This window comes from Panthera onca, chromosome C1 (genome assembly GCF_046562875.1).
Source record: "Panthera onca isolate mPanOnc1 chromosome C1, mPanOnc1 haplotype 2, whole genome shotgun sequence".
Taxonomy (NCBI): domain Eukaryota; kingdom Metazoa; phylum Chordata; class Mammalia; order Carnivora; family Felidae; genus Panthera; species Panthera onca.
The window spans coordinates 143,563,615-143,584,520 of NC_138346.1; the positions used below are offsets into that span (position 1 = coordinate 143,563,615).

General features: G+C 37.6%; 1 protein-coding gene across 4 annotated transcripts in view; it reads right to left on the reverse strand.

Moving 5' to 3' along the window:
* Positions 1–20,906, reverse strand: part of BTBD8 (BTB domain containing 8) — a 123,998-nt gene that overhangs the window by 98,312 nt on the left and 4,780 nt on the right. For all 4 annotated transcript variants that reach the window (XM_078451671.2, XM_078451670.2, XM_078451669.2 and 1 more), the window contains exon 2: positions 19,890–20,087. In XM_078451671.2, coding sequence (XP_078307797.1) covers positions 19,890–20,087 — 198 coding nt within the window. The remainder of the gene's footprint in view (positions 1–19,889; positions 20,088–20,906) is intronic.

Below are 20,906 nucleotides of genomic sequence, written 5' to 3' on the forward strand. Positions count from 1 at the left end.
ATGCATAGAAGAGATTTAACATAGCAGCCCTGACTACTATCTTTTAAAAGATTTAATTATAAGGTTAGCCCTTGGCTTGTATCTGAGAACATGATTTTAGGAGTTTTCCTGGAATTCTATAAATGATAAGGGTGGCTTGTTATGTTTAAACTATTTACACGAGCAATATGGGTTATGTTAAACACCCGCTTGCCTTCCAGGAGTCTGGAATATGGATGCGAAATAGACACAGGGTGCCTACATGACAAATGCTTAGTAAAAACCATGGGCACTGAGCTTCTAATGAGCTCCCCTGGTTGGCAACATTTCGGAAGTGCTGTCACAACTCATTGCTAGGGGAATTAAGCATGTACTGTGTGACTCCACTGGAAGAAGACTCTTGGAAGCTTGTACCTCGTTTCCCATGGACTTCACATCATGTGCCTTTTCTCTTTATTTCTTTTGTAATAAATCATAGCCTAGAATATGACTATGTGCTGAGTCCTAGGAGCCCTCCTAGCAAATCATCAAACCTGAGGATGAGCTGGATGATCCTTTATCCATCATACAATGAAATATTGAGCCACGAAAACCAATGAAGTACTGATAAACACCACATCAATGAACCTTGAAAACATCACACCAAGTTTAAAAAGCCAGACATAAAGGGATGTGTACTATATGATTCCATTTATATGAAATGCCCAGAATAGGCAAAACCATAAAGGGAGAAAGTAGATTATTGGTTGCCAGGAACTGGGAGAAAAGAGAGTGAGGTGTGATTGCCGGGGGCATGGAATTTCCTTTTAGGATGGTGAAAATATTCTGGAATTGGAGACGTGATAGTGGCAAAACACTGTAAATATACTAAAACCACTGAATTTACACAGTTTAAAAGAGTGAATTTTAAGGTGTGTGAATTATAGTTCAATTTTTTAAAAGACTGAGAATAGGAGAGGAATTGGAGCAGTGTAGTAAGTAACTCTTGAGCTTTAATATAAAAGGGAAAAGAGCATTAGAGTACTCACTGGTAAAGTATTAGTTGGAAAGGAAATGAGGTCAAGAAAGGCTTCTGTTATTTTTAAGGTGGGGATAAAATATCATGTTTATATACCAATGAGAAGATGCAAGAGAAAAGGAACTCTTTTTGGGAAAGTGAAATTGCTGGAGAAATGTCCCTCAATAGGTGGAAAGAAATACGGTGAGATCTGGTAGACAAGTGGAAGGAATGGTTATAGAAGCACTGAAAGTTCTTCAATAGTAACAGGAGAGAAGACAAAATATATGGTACAAATGCAACTAAATGAATAGATGTGGGAACAGTTCGTGAAAGTTCTCTTCTAACTGCTTTGATTTTCTTAGTGAAATAGAAAGAAAGCTCATCAAGTGAGAAGGAAGATGGGGGAAGAGCAACTGAAGGTCAAAAAAAAAAAAGGCGGTGTGAAATAATCTAGGAAAGGACGAGAGCAAATGGGACTAGGGAAATAAAGTATGACTACATGCAGTATGACTGACTGACAGCACTAAGTGCCTACTTAAGGCATTGATTTAAAGTGAGACCATAGCCAAAGTAATATTGAAGAAGAAAACCAAAGTGGGAGGCATCACAATCCCAGACTTTAGCCTCTACTACAAAGCTGTAATCATCAAGACAGCATGGTATTGGCACAAAAACAGACACATAGACCAATGGAATACAATAGAGACTCCAGAATTGGACCCACAAATATATGGCCAACTAATCTTTGACAAAGCAGGAAAGAATACCTAATGGAAAAAAGACAGTCTCTTTAACAAATGGTGCTGGGAGAACTGGACAGCAACATACAGAAGAATGAAACTAGAACACTTTCTTGCACCATTCACAAAAATAAACTCAAAATGGATGAAGGACGTGAATGTGAGACAGGAAACCATCAAAACCCTAGAGGAGAAAGCAGGAAAAAATCTCTCTGACCTCAGCTGCAGCAATTTCTTACTCGACACATCTCCAAAGGCAAGGGAATTAAAAGCAAAAATGAACTATTGGGACTTCAGGAAGATAAAAAGCTTCTGCACTGCAAAGGAAACAATAAACAAAACTAAAAGGCAACCGATGGAATAGAAAAAGATATTTGCAAATGACATATCGGACAAAGGGCCAGTATCCAAAATCTATAAAGAACTCACCAAAGTCCACACCCGAAAAACAAATAATCCAGTGCAGAAATGGGCAGAAGACATGAACAGACACTTTTCTTCTAAAGAAGACATCCAGATGGCCAACAGGCACATGAAAAGATGCTCAATGTCACTCATCAGGGAAATACAAATCAAAACCACACTGAGATACTACCTCACGCTTGTCAGAATGGCTAAAATGAACAAATCAGGAGGCTATAGATGCTGGAGAGGATGCGGAGAAATGGGAACCCTCTTGCAGTGTTGGTGGGAATGCAAATTGGTGCAGCCGCTCTGGAAAACAGTGTGGAGGTTCCTCAAAAAATTAAAAATAGACCTACCCTATGACCCAGCAATACCACTGCTAGGAATTTACCCAAGGGATACAGGAGTACTGATGCATAGGGGCACTTGTACCCAATGTTTACAGCAGCACTTTCAACAATAGCCAAATTATTGAAAGAGCCTAAATGTCCATCAACTGATGAATGGATAAAGAAGATGTGGTTTATATATACAATGGAGTACTACTTGGCAATGAGAAAGAATGAAATCTGGCCATTTGTAGCAACGTGGATGGAACTGGAGAGTGTTATGCTAAGTGAAATAAATCAGGCAGAGAAAGACAGATACCATATGTTTTCACTCATACGTGGATCCTGAGAAACTCAACAAAAGACCAGGGGGGAGGGGGAGGGGGGAAAAGTTACAGGGAGGGAAGGAGGCAAACCATAAGAGACACTTAAATACTGAGAACAAACTGAGGGTTGATGGGGGGGGGGGGTTGGGGGAGAGGGGAAACTGGGTGATGGGAATTGAGAAAGGCACATGTTGGGATGAGTACTCGTTGTTGTATGGAAACCAATTTGACAATAAATTACATATATATAAAAAAAAAAAAGTGAGACCAATTAGCATGTGTTTTTCTCCAGCCATTCAAGTGTGTGGATGCAGGAGTGGAAAAGTCAAAGAGCTGGATTTAAGGTTTGGGATTTTGACTTGCAAATAAGACAAATTCAGAGGGGACAAGGGAAGAGAGGCTATATGTAAAGGAAGTGATATAATGACAAAGAAATTTAAGCTAAGTAAGGATAGAACTGAGGACATGAGAAGATAAGAGACAATAAAAGTGTGGTAAAAGTCATTGCAGGCCCTGATGAAGCCATAAATCATTAGAGTTGGGAGTTTTAAAGGAGTAAGCTAGAAAGATAGGTAGAAGTCAGAGGTTGAGATGCTTGGAATCAAGATTACGAAGGGCTGCAGTTATTGGTAACAATACGACTTAGGATTTGACATGGTAGTGAGGTCATGTAGAGAACAGGATTATTGGAAGACAAGAATTAAAAGAATCAAGAGGCACATACTGGAAACAATACCTGTGTGACAACTGTAATAACCAAGAATTACATTACCAGAGAAATTGACAAGAATTTCTTTGAGAAATGAGGAGAACTGACTTCTGGGAAAGATGGTGGAGTAGGAGGATCCTAAACTCACCTTCTCCCATGATATAACTAAATAACACCCACATCAGTGGAAATAACCCAGGAAACGAACTCAAGACTGGCAGGACAGACTCTCCACAGCTAAATGTAGAGAAGAGGCCACATCCAAAAGGGTAGGAAGGGTGGAGATGCTGTCAGGAGGCAAACAGTTCTTGGGACTGTCCTTGGGAGGGAGGGATGCCATGGGTGTGAAAAGGATGCAACGGGTGTGCACTGCTATATGTGTAAGACGCCATATATAAACCTCATGGTAAACATAAATCAAAAACCAGTAATAGATATGCAAAAAATAAAGAGAAAGGAATCCAAGTATATCACTAAAGAAAGCCAGCAAACCATGAGAGAGTAAGAAAGAAACATAAAGAACTACAAAAACAGCCATAACAAGCAACAAAATGGCAATAAGTCCATCCTTATCAATAATTACTTTGAATGTAAATGGACTAAACACTCCAATCAAAAGACATAGGGTGATGGAAATAATAATAATAAAAAAAAAAGCAAGACCCAGGGCACCTGGGTGACCAGGTGGTTAAGTATCTGATTTGATTTTGGCTCAGGCCATGATCTCAGGGTCATAGGATCGAGCTCCACATTGGGCTCCATGATGAGTATGGAACCTGCTTGGGATTCTCTCTCTGCCCCTTTGTCCCTCTCCCCTGCTCATGCTCTCTCTCTCTCTCTCTCAAATTAAAAACAAGTTTTTAAAAAAGCAGGACCCATCTATGTGCTGTCTACGAGAGGCTCATTTCAGACCTAAAGACACATGCAGATTGAAAGTGAAGGGATGGAAAAGCATTTATCATGCAAATGGAAGTGAAAAGAATGCCAGGAGTGTAATACTTACCATGGACAAAATAAACATTAAAACAAAGACTGTAACAAGAGACAAAGAAAAACACTATATAATCACAAAGGGAACAATCCAACAAGATATAATAATTGTACATATTTATGCACCCAAATACATAACACAGTTAATAACAAACATAAAGGAAGTAATAATCCATGGTAATGTAATAAAAGTAGGCGACTTGAATTCCCCACTTACATCAATGGGCTGATCATCCAAACACAATCAACACAGGAACAGTAGCTTTGAATGACACATTAGACCAGATGGATCTAACAGATATATTCAGAACATTGCATCCTAAAACAGCAGAATACACACTCTTTTCAAATGCTAATGGAACATTCTCCAGAACAGATCATATATTAGGTCACAAAATAAGCCTCAACAAATTCAAAAAGATCAAAGTCATACCAAGTATCTTTTCCAATCACAATGCTATAAAACTAACCATCAACCATAAGAAAAAATATGGAAAGAACACAAATATACGGAGATTAAATAACATACTACTAAACAATTGAATGGGTTAACCGGAAACCAAAGAGGAAATAAAATGAAGTCAAATGAAAACATGATGGTCCAAAATCTTTGGGATGCAGCAAAAATGCCCTAAGAGGCAACTTTATAGCAATTTAGGCCTACAGTCAAGAAGCAAGAAATCTCAAATAATCAACCTAACCTTCCACCTAAAAGGAGCTAGAAAAAGAAGAAACAGAACTCAGAAACAGTAGAAGAAAATAGTAAAGATCAGAGCAGAAAAAATGATATAGGAACAAAAACAAACAATAGAATATATCAATGGAACCTGGAGCTGGTTCTCTGAAAAGATCAACAAAAGTGATACCTCTAGCCAGATTCATAAAAAGAGAGAGAGAGAACTCAAAATCACAAATGAAAGAGGAGTAATAACAACCAACACCACAGAAATACAACCTTTTAAGAGAATATTATGAAAAATTATATGCCAACAAACTGAACAGTCTAGAAGAAATGGATAAATTCCTAGAAACATACAACCACCCAAAACTGAATCAGGTGACTCCAAAAATTTGAACAGACCAATTACCAGCTATGAAATTAAACCAGTAATCAAAAAAAACCCCCACAAACAAAAGTCCAGGATTAGATGGCTTTACAGGGGAATTCTACCAAACATTTAAAGAACAGTTAATACCTGTTCTTCTCAAACATATCCAAAAAACAGAAGAGAAAGGAAAACTTCCAAATTCATTCTATGAGGCTAACATTACCCTGATACAAAAACCAGATAAAGACACAAGAAAAGAAAAACTATAGGTCAATATGATTAACATAGACGCAAAAGTCCTTAACAAAATATTAGCAAACCAAATTCAACAATGCATTAAAAAATTATTCATCATGATCAAGAGGGATTTATTCTTGCAACTCAATCAACATGATACATCACATCAACATGAGAAAAAATAAAAAAACATTTGATCATTTGAATAGATGCAGAAAAAGCATTTAAAAAAATACAACATCCATTCACTATAAAAACCCTCAACAAAGTAGGAACAGAGGGAACATTACCTCAACATAATAAAGGCCATATATGAAAAATTCACAACTAACATCAACCTCAATGGGAAAAAACTGAGAGCTTTTCCTCTATGGTCAGGAACAAGACAGGGATATACATTCTCACCACTGCTACTTAACATAGTTCTGGAAGTCCTAGCCTCAGCTATCAGACAACAAAAAGAAAAGGCATCCAAATTGGCAAGGAAGAAGTCAAACTTTCAATATTTGCAGATGACATGATACTCTATATAGAAAACCCGAAAGGCTCCACCAAAAAACTACTAACTAATAAATGAATTCAGTAAAGTAGCAGGATACAAAATCAGTGTACAGAAATCTGTTGCATTTCTATACACTAATAATGAAGCAGCAGAAAGAGAAATTAAGAAAACAATCCAATTTACAATTGTACCCAAAATAATAAAATACCTAGGAATAAACTTATCCAAGGTGGTGAAAGACCTGTACACTAAAAACTATAAAACATCGATGAAAGAAACTAAAGATAACACAATGAAATGGAAATATATTCCATGCTCATTGGGGCACGTGGGTGGCTCAACTGAATGTCCAATTCTTGATTTCAGCTCAGGTTGTGATCCCAGGGTCACGGGATCAAGCCCTGCATGAGGGTCTGCACCAAGTGTGGAGCCTGCTAAGAATTGTTTCTCTCCCTCTGCCCCCTCCCCTATTTGTGCGCTCTCTCTCAAAAAAAAAAGTGCATATATACATATGTATATATGTATAACTATGTATATGTATGTATATGTGTGTGTATACACAAACTCAACACCAAAAAAACAAATAATCCCATTAAAAAATGGGCAGAGGAGGGGCGCCTGGGTGGCTCAGTCAGCTGACCGTCTAACTTCAGCTCAGGTCATGACCTTGCAGTTCGTGAGTTCGAGTCCCACGTCGGACTCTGTGCTGACAGCTCGGAGCCTGGAGCCTGCTTCAGATTCTATGTCTCCCTGTCTCTCTGCCCCTCCCCTGCTCACGCTCTGTCCCTCCCTCTCTCTCAAAAATAAATAAACGTAAAAAAAAATTAAAACCAAAAAATGGGCAGAGGAACTGAGTAGACATTTTTCCAAAGAAGACCGACAGATGACCAACATATGAAAAGATAGTCAATTGCACTCATCATCAGGGAAATGCAAATCAAAACCATTAATTAGCTATCACCTCACAACTGTCAGAATGGCTATAATCAAAAACACAAGAAACAAGTGTTGGCGAGGATATAGAGAAAAAGGAACCCTCATGCATTGGTGGTAGGAACACAAACTGGTACAGCCACTGTGGAAAATAGTATCAAGCTTCCTCAAAAAATTAAAAATAGAATTATTAAATGATCCAGTAATTCCACTACTGGGTATTTACCCAAAGAATACAAAAACACTAATTGGAAAAGATTATATGCACTCATATGTTAACTGTAGCATTATTTACAAGAGCCAAATTATGGAAGCAACCCAAGTGTCCATCAATAAATGAATGGATAAAGAAGATGTGGTATATATATATATAATGAAATATTACTCAGCCATAAAAAAAGAATGAAATCTTGCCAGCTGCAATGACATGGATGGATCTAGAAGATAGAATGCTAAGGGAAGTAAGTCTGCCAGAGAAAGACAAATATCATGATTTCACTCATATGTGGAAATTAAGAAACAAAACAAAAAAGAGACAAACCAAAAAGCAGATTCAACTATAGAGAACAAACAGATGGTTAGCAGAGGGGAGGTGGGTGAGGGAATGGGTGAAATATGTGAAGGGGATTAAGAGTACACCTATCATGATGAACACTGAGTATTGTATAGAATTGCTGAATCACTGTATTGTACACCTGAAACTTATATACTACTGTATGTTAAATATACTAGAATTAAAAATTATTAACATATTTTTTTTAAGTAAGAAAAAAGAAGAAATGAGGAAGACTGACTTGGGGGGGTGACTATAGATGACCGACTAGTGATATAGACTGCCAAGATGAGATTCAAAGAAAAGCAGTTTAGGAAGATGGGAGAGAGAAAGATATAAAGGTAGCAATTAAGTATTCAAGTGCTTTAAAATGCACCTGGGAATTGGCTTTATTCAGGTATGCTGAGGCCAGATGATTAGGAAATGCATGCCATTGAAAAATAGTTTGTAATTTATAATCCCCAAGCAGAGAGAGACACACCCCAACCAGGAATGGCCACATGGAGAAGCAATAGGGTTGGTCTGGAGGCTGAAGGAGGGAGATGTAAAGGCATAGGCAGAACCCTTTTCTTTTGTTTTCTGAGGGAAGGCATGGGTGACATAAGATAAGCAGCTGAAGGAGCTTAATATTAGATAGTTTGAATAATCGGAATTGGGGGTAGGGAGGATGGGGGGCTCTGGGCTATAAGGGTGACCTTTCGTTTTCTGATACTTTGCCCTGGGAAGATTAGGGCAGAGGAATATTGCCTTTTGGAATATAAGAATCAGATAAAGGAGGTAGGTGTTGAAATGGATTCAGGATTACTTGGTGTGCTCACAGGAATTACCTAACCCTGGGAGGAGCAATCTCTCCCCAGTGAGGCCACAGATGTCAGAACATCAATAATACAGAAAATATAGTTAAATATGGGTAATACAACAAAACACCTATCCCACCCACTTCCAGCCCTACTAGTATAAGAAATATGAGAGAGAAAATAACCACTACCTGGAAAAGCTGCAGAGGAAATACAGTGTTTTCTTCTGTGCTATTCTATGTGTTTACCTTACTGACAAGTTATCTTAGCATCCCCCAGTTATTGATGGTAAACTGAAAATTCAAAGGTCATGCCTCTTTGAAAAAAAAAAAAAAAAACAATGGAATAAACAGTTGAAGTGTGAAAAAAGAAAGGTCTTTCCTCTTTTTTTCCTCACACACACATGCACACACACAAACATATATAGACTCTGACAACTATAACAGGGTAAGTCTTGGGAAATCAAAGATTTTTATGACACTAAGTTGAATTTTAACCATGAGGTCATGAAGCAAGAACTATGTTCCACTGCCAATTGTTTGAACCACATATGATGCCACTGTATATAAAACCATATTTCAAAGGCTGCATTTCCCACTCTAAAGTGTATAATACCAAAGGACTCTACAATGAGTAGCAACATAACAATACTTCAAAAATTTTATTGGTTATCTAAAAAGAAAGAATGTGCAATAAAGTCACTAATAAGGACTGAATTTCATAAGTAAAAATTTTAAAGATTATTTTTCAGAAGTTTTACTAAAAAAAACTAATCTCAATATTTTAAATTATAATCCTCTCCTTATACTTTAATTAATATAGAGAAATTCCAATGCAATCTGCTAAAAAAAAAAAAAATGGAAGGGGTACATCACAAGCATTTTCTATGTGCAAAATACTATACAAAATACCACTGAGCATGTTCACATCCGTGAGATGATCTAATTTCAAGGAGCTTACATAACCACAGACATATATGACTAACCTAATACAAAACAAAATGTGATTAAGTGCTTAAAATAAAGAGGGCTGTGAAGTGCTGTGAAGCACAAAGCCATCTACTCCAACCTCCTTGTTCTAAATATGAGAAAACTAAGGCTCAAAGAAATCATAACATAAGATAATGCACAGCCCAAAGGCAGATCTCTGCTTTGCTGCCAAGTCCGGTGCCTCCTCCACTCTACCCATGCTGTCTCTCAATCTTTTTATCTATCACTTCCAATGACAATAAATACAGGAAAACATTGATGTACTTTCCTCCTTTCTCGATATATAAAAATTTAACAGATCCCATGCATCTCATTTAAACATACACTCAAGGGGCGCCTGGCTGGCACAGTCAGTAGAGCATGCAACTCTCGACCTAGGGATTGTGATTTTAGGCCCCATGCTGGATGCATTTTTTTAAAAAAAGAATAAAATAATAAACTTACACATAAGAAATGTATCATGTCATAGGGCCAACTACTATAAACACTTATTAAAATATATTCAGTGCTTACTATATGCCAAACCACTATGCTAAGTGCTTTATAAGCATCTCATTTAACCCTCACAATAACACTCTGAGGTAGATATTGTTATGTCCATTTTTCAGATGAGGAAACTAACAGTAAGTGATTAGTCAAAGTTCACACAGTTAGAAGTGGTATACCTGGCTTGACTACAGAACCTGCTCTTATGACAATACCACTATACCACATACTAGAACAAAAAAAGTATACATTTTAAAACTGATAGTCGAAACTCAATGATGAGCCTATGATCTATGTTAAAAAATGATAATGATTTTTTAAACTGCACTTAAAATATCTGTTTAAATTATGTCATACTATTCTTACACACAGGGTGAGTCAAGGTTAGGCAATTTTCCATTTATGCTTATAGGAGTTTCATATAAGAAACACTGAAATAATAAAAAATCAGATCATTTAAGCATGTCAGAGCATAAAAAGAAAAAAAGTAAGCCAAATCACACAAATACACTTAAAATTTAATTACCCAAAAAGAATTTTCTACACTAAAGTCAATATGATTTGGATCACAGGCAAAATGTATGTCAGCAAAAAAAGACTAGCATCAAAAAACACTTAGGATCCAGGACATAAAAACACAAAAAATCCAACTTCGATTTCTCACAAAAGTCAAACTGACATTAAGAACAGACATACAGACCAATAGAATGAGTCAAGAGACCAGAAATAAACCCTAACATTTACATGTGTTTTATTAGCTCGGGCTACCATGACAAAATATGGTAATGGATTATGGTTTAGGAGCCAGATTGACTTAAACAACACAAATTTATTTCTCACAGTTCTGGTGGCTGGAAATGCAAGATGAGGGAGCCACCATGGTTGGATTCCAGTAAGAATTCCCCTCCTCATAGCTTGTAGACAGTCGCCTTCTTACTGTGTTCTCACACGGTACAGAGAGAAAACAAGCTCTCTGGGGTCTCTTCTTTTAAGGGCACTACTACAGTCTTGAGGTGGTACCTTCATGACCTCACCTAAATCCAATTACCTCCCAAAAGCACAATCTCCAAACACCATCACCTTGATGGTTAGGGTTTCAATATATGAATTTGAGGGGAAACAATTCAGTCCATAGCAGTGGGCAAGTGATTTTCAACGAGAGTACATAGACAATCTATTAGAGAAAAAATAGTCTCTTTAAAAATGGTGCTGGAACTAGATATCCACACACAAAGGAATGAATTTGGACCCCTTCTTTACATTATACACAAAAATTAACTCAAAATGGATCACAGAACTAATGTAAGAGCTAAAAGCATAAAACCATAAAATTCTTAGAAGAAAATATAAGAATAAATCTTTGTAACCCTGGATTAGGCAATGGTTTCTCATTTATAACATACCAAAAGCACAAGTGACAAACAAAAAATTAGATAAACTAGGCTATATTAAAATCCAAAACAAAAAATAAATAAAAATAAATAAAATAAATAAAATCCAAAACTTCTGTGTTGCAAGAAAGTAAAAAAACCAATACAATGGGAGAAAATGTCTGCAAGTCATGTGTCTGATAAGAGCCTAATAGCCAGAATATATAAAGAATGCTTATAATTCAATAATATAGACAAATAACCCGTTGAAAAAAATGGACAAAGGATGTGAACAGACAGTTCTCTAAAGAACATATAATATGGCAAACAAACACAAGAAATATGCCAACATCATTAGCCATCAGGGATATACAAATGAATATGAGGTACCATTTAATGTTCCCTAGGACGTTTATAATAAAAAAGAAGATAATATGTGTTACAAGGATGTGGAGAAACTGCAATCCTCCACATTGCCAGTCGCAATGTAAAACAGTACGGCCTTTTTAGGAAAAAAATCTAGCAGTTCCTCAAAAAGTTAAACAGAGCTGCCATATGACCTATAATTCCACTCCTAGGTATATACCTAAGAGAAATGAAAACAGGTTCACACAAAAATTGGCATACAAATGTTCACTGCAGCATTAGTCATAATAGTCCCAAAGTAGAATATAAGTATTCACCAACTGATAAATGGATAAACAAAACATGGTAGAGGCATACAATGGAGTATTATTTGGCAATTAAAAAAAGTGAGGTAGTGATTCATGCAACTAAGCTGAAACTTGAAAACATCATGGTTAGTGAAATAATCTAGTCACAAAACCCCACAAATTTTATGATTCTATATCTGTGAGAAGTCCAGAATAGGTAAATCCACAGACACAAAAAGTAGATTAGTGGTGCCTCGGGCAGGCGGGTGAGGGAATGGACAGTGATACCTAATGGCTATGGGGTTTCTTTTGGGGATGTTGAAAACACTCTAAATCATGGATATGACTGTACAACTCTGTGTGAATACTAAAACCACCGAATTTTACACTTTAAATAGGTGGATTATATCTGTGGTATATGAATTATATCCCAATAAAGATATTCTTAAAAACTGGTAATGGACAAATTTGTAGTACAATACAATGATGTCATTGCCAGTATTGGCTTTAAACTTAGTTCCACATTTACTTGTCATCATTAAGCACTCAAATCAAGAACCTACTAACCAGTACATACATAGCCCTTTACACAGAGCCCTGCCCATAACCGGGCACAATAAACACCTGCTGAATAAGTATATGTGAGGGGTGGTGTGACAGAAAACCACTAAAATATCATTTAGAACAATACCCAACTTCCATATATTAGAAAAAGGGAAGAAATGGGAGGGCAGGATTTAAAAAACTGAAATGAAATACAAATAAACACTTCAAGATTTAAAAACATAAAAAACTTAGTGAATTTTTATGGTGCTAATTACGGCCCAGACATTTTACATCTGAGAAAATTCCAGGCACAGAGGGATTAAGTTTGAGGCACACAGCTACCAAATGGCAGAGTAGAGAATTTGAACTCAGGCATTCTAGCCTTAGAGTCCATGTCATTTAAATGTCATGAAGACTAAGAGATATAATTTTGAGGAACTACATTAGAAAATACTTCTCTCCTGGATACATTTAGCAAAAATGAATGTCAAATAATCACACATATGAGCATAAAATAATAAGGCATTAAAATGAAATTCTATTCAATTAGAATGGGGATTAAACTAATTTCTCCCATTATTTAGCTGATGAAATCTCTAAGTTTAGCAAACACAAGTCCCCAAAATTACAAATCAGTTCAATGGACATTCTATTTTCAAAAATTTTGACCATGCACAAGCCATAAGAATAAACAGTTATGGGGAGCCTGGGTGGCTCAGTCGGTTAAGCACCCAAATTCGGATCAGGTCATGATTTCGCGGTTCATGAGTACAAGCCCCACTGACAGCTCAGAGCCTGGAGCCTGGAGCCTGCTTAAGATTCTGTATCTCCCTCTCTGCTCCTCCGTTACTCACATTCTGTCTGTCTCTCTCTCTCTCAAAAATAAACATTAAAAAAAAAAAAATAAAAGGTTATGATCTCATATTTTTACAAACATAATCCATTTAAAGCTTTGCATACCAATAATACAGAAGTCAGTAGGGGAACTTGGGTGGCTCAGTTGGTTAAGTGTCTGACTTCAGCTCAGGTCATGATTTCACAACTCATGAATTCAAGCCCCGTGTCGAGCTCTATGCTGACAGCTCAGAGCCTGGAGCCTGCTTCAGATTCTGAGTCTCCCTCTCTCTCTGCCCCTCCCCCTCTCACACTCTGTCTCCCTCTGTCTCTCTCTCTCAAAAATAAACATTAAAGAAAATCAAATAGACATATATATAAATGGTTATATAAATATATATAAATTTATATATTATAAGAATATATAGCAATGGTTCTCAATAGGGGGATAATTCCACCCTCAAGAGGACATTCAGTGATGTCTGGCAGGCATTTTGGTTCTCACAACTTGGGGATAGAGGGAACTCAGGAAGGGTGCTACTGGCATCCAGGGGCCAGAGGACAGGGATGCTGCTAAACATCCTAAACTGCACAGCACAGCCCCCACAAGAGAATTACCCAACCCAAAATGTCAATAGAGCCACTGTCCAAAAACCCTGGCAAGGAGTAACTCACTTGAATTACCAGAGAACACACCATTTCTCCTCTTTCAGGCTCGATCTCAAATTAGTACTTAGTCTTTTCTAATACTAAGGCTCTAATACTCTAATACTAATACTTAGCCTCTACTAATACTAATTACTAAGATAATTTGGAATTTAAATGAATGGATTTTTCTTAGGTTATAAAACAGATATGAGGGAAGATGGCGGCGTAGGAGGACGCGGGGCTCACCGCGCGTCCTGCCGATCACTTAGATTCCACCTACACCTGCCTAAAGAACCCAGAAAACCGCCAGAGGATTAGCAGAACGGAGTCTCCGGAGCCAAGCGCAGACGAGAGGCCCACGGAAGAGGGGCCCCTCCTGAAGTGGATCACCTAAGGAGAAGCGAGCTAAGCCTGCCCCTCCAGCCCCCGTGCACCTTGCCTACCCACCCCAGCTAATACGCCAGATCCCCAGCAACACAAGCCTGGCAGTGTGCAAGTAGCCCAGACGGGACACGCCACCCCACAGTGAATCCCGCCCCTAGGAGAGGGGAAGAAAAGGCACACACCAGTCTGACTGTGGCCCCAGCAGTGGGCTGGGGGCAGACATCGGGTCGGACTGCGGCCCCGCCCACTAACTCCAGTTATACACCACAGCACAGGGGAAGTGCCCTGCAGGTCCTCACCACGCCAGGGACTCTCCAAAATGACCAAACGGAAGAATTCCCCTCAGAAGAATCTCCAGGAAATAACAACAGCTAATGAACTGATCAAAAAGGATTTAAATAATATAACAGAAAGTGAATTTAGAATAATAGTCATAAAATTAATCGCTGGGCTTGAAAACAGTATACAGGACAGCAGAGAATCTCTTGCCACAGAGATCGAGGGACTAAGGAACAGTCACGAGGAGCTGAAAAACGCTTTAAACGAAATGCAAAACAAAATGGAAACCACGACGGCTCGGCTTGAAGAGGCAGAGGAGAGAATAGGTGAACTAGAAGATAAAGTTATGGAGAAAGAGGAAGCTGAAAGAAAGAGAGATAAAAAAATCCAGGAGTATGAGGGGAAAATTAGAGAACTAAGTGATACACTAAAAAGAAATAATATACGCATAATTGGTATCCCAGAGGAGGAAGAGAGAGGGAAAGGTGCCGAAGGGGTACTTGAAGAAATTATAGCTGAGAACTTCCCTGAACTGGGGAAGGAAAAAGGCATTGAAATCCAAGAGGCACAGAGAACTCCCTTCAGACGTAACTTGAATCGATCTTCTGCACGACATATCATAGTGAAACTGGCAAAATACAAGGATAAAGAGAAAATTCTGAAAGCAGCAAGGGATAAACGTGCCCTCACATATAAAGGGAGACCTATAAGACTCGTGACTGATCTCTCCTTTGAAACTTGGCAGGCCAGAAAGGATTGGCACGATATCTACAGTGTGCTAAACAGAAAAAATATGCAGCCGAGAATCCTTTATCCAGCAAGTCTGTCATTTAGAATAGAAGGAGAGATAAAGGTCTTCCCAAACAAACAAAAACTGAAGGAATTTGTCACCACGAAACCAGCCCTACAAGAGATCCTAAGGGGGATCCTGTGAGACAAAGTACCAGAGACATCACTACAAGCATAAAACATACAGACATCACAATGACTCTAAACCCATATCTTTCTATAATAACACTGAATGTAAATGGATTAAATGCGCCAACCAAAAGACATAGGGTATCAGAATGGATAAAAAAACAAGACCCATCTATTTGCTGTCTACAAGAGACTCATTTTAGATCTGAGGACACCTTTAGATTGAGAGTGAGGGGATGGAGAACTATTTATCATGCTCCTGGAAGCCAAAAGAAAGCTGGAGTAGCCATACTTATATCAGACAAACTAGACTTTAAATTAAAGGCTGTAACAAGAGATGAAGAAGGGCATTATATAATAATCACAGGGTCTATCCATCAGGAAGAGCTAACTATTATAAATGTCTATGCGCCAAATACCCGAGCCCCCAGATATATAAAACAATTACTCATAAACATAAGCAACCTCATTGATAAGAATGTGGTCATTGCAGGGGACTTTAACACCCCACTTACAGAAATGGATAGATCATCTAGACACACAGTCAATAAAGAAACAAGGGCCCTGAATGATACATTGGATCAGATGGACTTGACAGATATATTTAGAACTCTGCATCCCAAAGCAACAGAATATACTTTCTTCTCGAGTGCACATGGAACATTCTCCAAGATAGATCATATACTGGGTCACAAAACAGCCCTTCATAAGTTTACAAGAATTGAAATTATACCATGCATACTTTCAGACCACAATGCTATGAAGCTTGAAATCAACCACAGGAAAAAGTCTGGAAAACCTCCAAAAGCATGGAGGTTAAAGAACACCCTACTAACGAATGAGTGGGTCAACCAGGCAATTAGAGAAGAAATTAAAAAATATATGGAAACAAACGAAAATGAAAATACAACAATCCAAACGCTTTGGGATGCAGCAAAGGCAGTCCTGAGAGGAAAATACATTGCAATCCAGGCCTATCTCAAGAAACAAGAAAAATCCCAAATACAAAATCTAACAGCACACCTAAAGGAAATAGAAGCAGAACAGCAAAGGCAGCCTAAACCCAGCAGAAGAAGAGAAATAATAAAGATCAGAGCAGAAATAAACAATATAGAATCTAAAAAAACTGTAGAGCAGATCAACGAAACCAAGAGTTGGTTTTTTGAAAAAATAAACAAAATTGACAAACCTCTAGCCAGGCTTCTCAAAAAGAAAAGGGAGATGACCCAAATAGATAAAATCATGAATGAAAATGGAATGATTACAACCAATCCCTCAGAGATACAAACAATTATCAGGGAATACTATGAAAAATTATATGCCAACAAATTGGACAACCTGGAAGAAATGGACAAATTTCTAAACACCCACACTCTTCCAAAACTCAATCAGGAGGAAATAGAAAGCTTGAACAGACCCATAACCAGCGAAGAAATTGAATCGGTTATCAAAAATCTCCCAACAAATAAGAGTCCAGGACCAGATGGCTTCCCAGGGGAGTTCTACCAGACGTTTAAAGCAGAGATAATACCTATCCTTCTCAAGCTATTCCAAGAAATAGAAAGGGAAGGAAAACTTCCAGACTCATTCTATGAAGCCAGTATTACTTTGGTTCCTAAACCAGACAGAGACCCAGTAAAAAAAGAGAACTACAGGCCAATATCCCTGATGAATATGGATGCAAAAATTCTCAATAAGATACTAGCAAATCGAATTCAACAGCATATAAAAAGAATTATTCACCATGATCAAGTGGGATTCATTCCTGGGATGCAGGGCTGGTTCAACATTCGCAAATCGATCAACGTGATACATCACATTAATAAAAGAAAAGAGAAGAACCATATGATCCTGTCAATCGATGCAGAAAAGGCATTTGACAAAATTCAGAACCCTTTCTTAATAAAAACCCTGGAGAAAGTCGGGATAGAAGGAACATACTTAAAGATCATAAAGGCCATTTATGAAAAGCCCACAGCTAACATCATCCTCAACGGGGAAAAACTGAGAGCTTTTTCCCTGAGATCAGGAACACGACAGGGATGCCCACTCTCACCGCTGTTGTTTAATATAGTGCTGGAAGTTCTAGCATCAGCAATCAGACAACAAAAGGAAATCAAAGGCATCAAAATTGGCAAAGATGAAGTCAAGCTTTCGCTTTTTGCAGATGACATGATATTATACATGGAAAATCCGATAGACTCCACCAAAAGTCTGCTAGAACTGATACATGAATTCAGCAAAGTTGCAGGATACAAAATCAATGTGCAGAAATCAGTTGCATTCTTATACACTAACAATGAAGCAACAGAAAGACAAATGAAGAAACTGATCCCATTCACAATTGCACCAAGAAGCATAAAATACCTAGGAATAAATCTAACCAAAGATGTAAAAGATCTGTATGCTGAAAACTATAGAAAGCTTATGCAGGTAATTGAAGAAGATATAAAGAAATGGAAAGACATTCCCTGCTCATGGATTGGAAGAATAAATATTGTCAAAATGTCAATACTACCCAAAGCTATCTACACATTCAATGCAATCCCAATCGAAATTGCACCAGCATTCTTCTCGAAACTAGAACAAGCAATCCTAAAATTCATATGGAACCACAAAAGGCCCCGAATAGCCAAAGTAATTTTGAAGAAGAAGACCAAAGCAGGAGGCATCACAATCCCAGACTTTAGCCTCTACTACAAAGCTGTCATCATCAAGACAGCATGGTATTGGCATAAAAACAGACACATAGACCAATGGAATAGAATAGAAACCCCAGAACTAGACCCACAAACGTATGGCCAACTCATCTTTGACAAAGCAGGAAAGAACATCCAATGGAAAAAAGACAGTCTCTTTAACAAATGGTGCTGGGAGAACTGGACAGCAACATGCAGAAGGTTGAAACTAGACCACTTTCTCACACCATTCACAAAAATAAACTCAAAATGGATAAAGGACCTGAATGTGAGACAGGAAACCATCAAAACCTTAGAGGAGAAAGCAGGAAAAGACCTCTCTGACCTCAGCCGTAGCAATCTCTTACTCGGCACATCCCCAAAGGCAAGGGAATTAAAAGCAAAAGTGAATTACTGGGACCTTATGAAGATAAAAAGCTTCTGCACAGCAAAGGAAACAACCAACAAAACTAAAAGGCAACCAACGGAATGGGAAAAGATATTTGCAAATGACACATCGGACAAAGGGCTAGTATCCAAAATCTATAAAGAGCTCATCAAACTCCACACCCGAAAAACAAATAACCCAGTGAAGAAATGGGCAGAAAACATGAATAGACACTTCTCTAAAGAAGACATCCGGATGGCCAACTGGCACATGAAAAGATGTTCAACGTCGCTCCTTATCAGGGAAATACAAATCAAAACCACACTCAGATACCACCTCACGCCAGTCAGAGTGGCCAAAATGAAGAAATCAGGAGACTATAGATGCTGGAGAGGATGTGGAGAAACAGGAACCCTCTGGCACTGTTGGTGGGAATGCAAATTGGTGCAGCCGCTCTGGAAAGCAGTGTGGAGGTTCCTCAGAAAATTAAAAATAGACCTACCCTATGACCCAGCAATAGCACTGCTAGGAATTTATCCAAGGGATACAGGAGTACTGATGCACAGGGGCACCTGTACCCCAATGTTTATAGCGGCACTCTCAACAATAGCCAAATTATGGAAAGAGCCTAAATGTCCATCAACTGATGAATGGATAAAGAAATTGTGGTTTATATACACAATGGAATACTACGTGGCAATGAGAAAAAATGAAATATGGCCTTTTGTAGCAACATGGATGGAACTGGAGAGTGTGATGCTAAGTGAAATGAGCCATACAGAGAAAGACAGATACCATATGGTTTCACTCTTATGTGGATCCTGAGAAACATAACAGAAACCCATGGGGGAGGGGAAGGAAAAAAAAAAAAAAAAAGAGGTTAGAGTGGGAGAGAGCCAAAGCATAAGAGACTGTTAAAAACTGAGAACAAACTGAGGGTTGATGGGGGGTGGGAGGGAGGGCTGGGTGGGTGATGGGTATTGAGGAGGGCACCTTTTGGGATGAGCACTGGGTGTTGTATGGAAACCAATTTGACAGTAAATTTCATATATTAAAAAATAAAAATAAAAAAAAAATAAAATAAAACAGATATGAAATATGTTTACAAGATAAACAATTATATATTAGACTTAAATATAAGAGAAAAAAGATAAAGAAAGCACTTACTGTAAAAATGTTCTAAATTCTGAAGTTTCAAAGTTCTCTACAACAACAGGCTCATGATTTGTTAAATTATCTGGTGTCTGTCCAATAGTATGAAAATAGAAGTCAGGAACCCTTGCTAAAAGGACTGCTTTGTGTGCTTTGAACAAAGTATAACCTATGGAGAAAATAACATCTGTATGGATTTCTTCCGTTAGGAGCCTGTAATGAATAAAAAGAAACCATAGTTTAATTAGTGATACTCAGAAATATATAACATATGCATTTTTATAAAATAACTTTTAAAAATAACTCAAACTAAAAATTACAGAGATAAGTAACACAATAAAAATAGGTTAACATGAAAAGGAGTTTGTTCTTAGTTCATTGCAAAGAACACCATTTAATATTAGCTTTGAATCTAATTTGCTGAAATTTATAGTGAAAACAAAGGTAATTATACCAAAAACAATAGGACTTTTAGAAAATTTCTTTTTAATTCTTTCTGGTAATAATAAAATTTATCTCCTGCTATTTATGTTGATTTTCCTTAAAACTGTACCTACTTTAGACTTATTTCAGAAAAAGAACACAAAGTAGTATTGTCATTGACTATTGAAAAGAATCAATTTTTAAAAATCTTACTAAAAGAAGCAAAGAAAGTAAAATGTCAACAACACATGCAAACCAAATATAACAATAGACAATCCAGATTAGACACTGGTACATTTTGTTCCAACTATTGTTAAATACCAAGTCTGAAAAGGCAGGCTTGGCCATCAAGAATGTGACATTTAAGCCCTTTTCCATTTTTTTCCTCACACAAATAGAACCATGCTCTAACCTATTATTAAAATGGGCTCCTGGAGTAACCCACTGAAATCCCTTTATTAACACACAGACATAGTTGTTGTAAAGCCCACTGATTACATGTCAAGTGATGGAAGAACAGAAATCAGCATCATAATACTGTCATAATCTTTTGTCCCTGTGAAAACTATACATTTCTACTCTAAATACTAATACTTCCTATTACTGTAT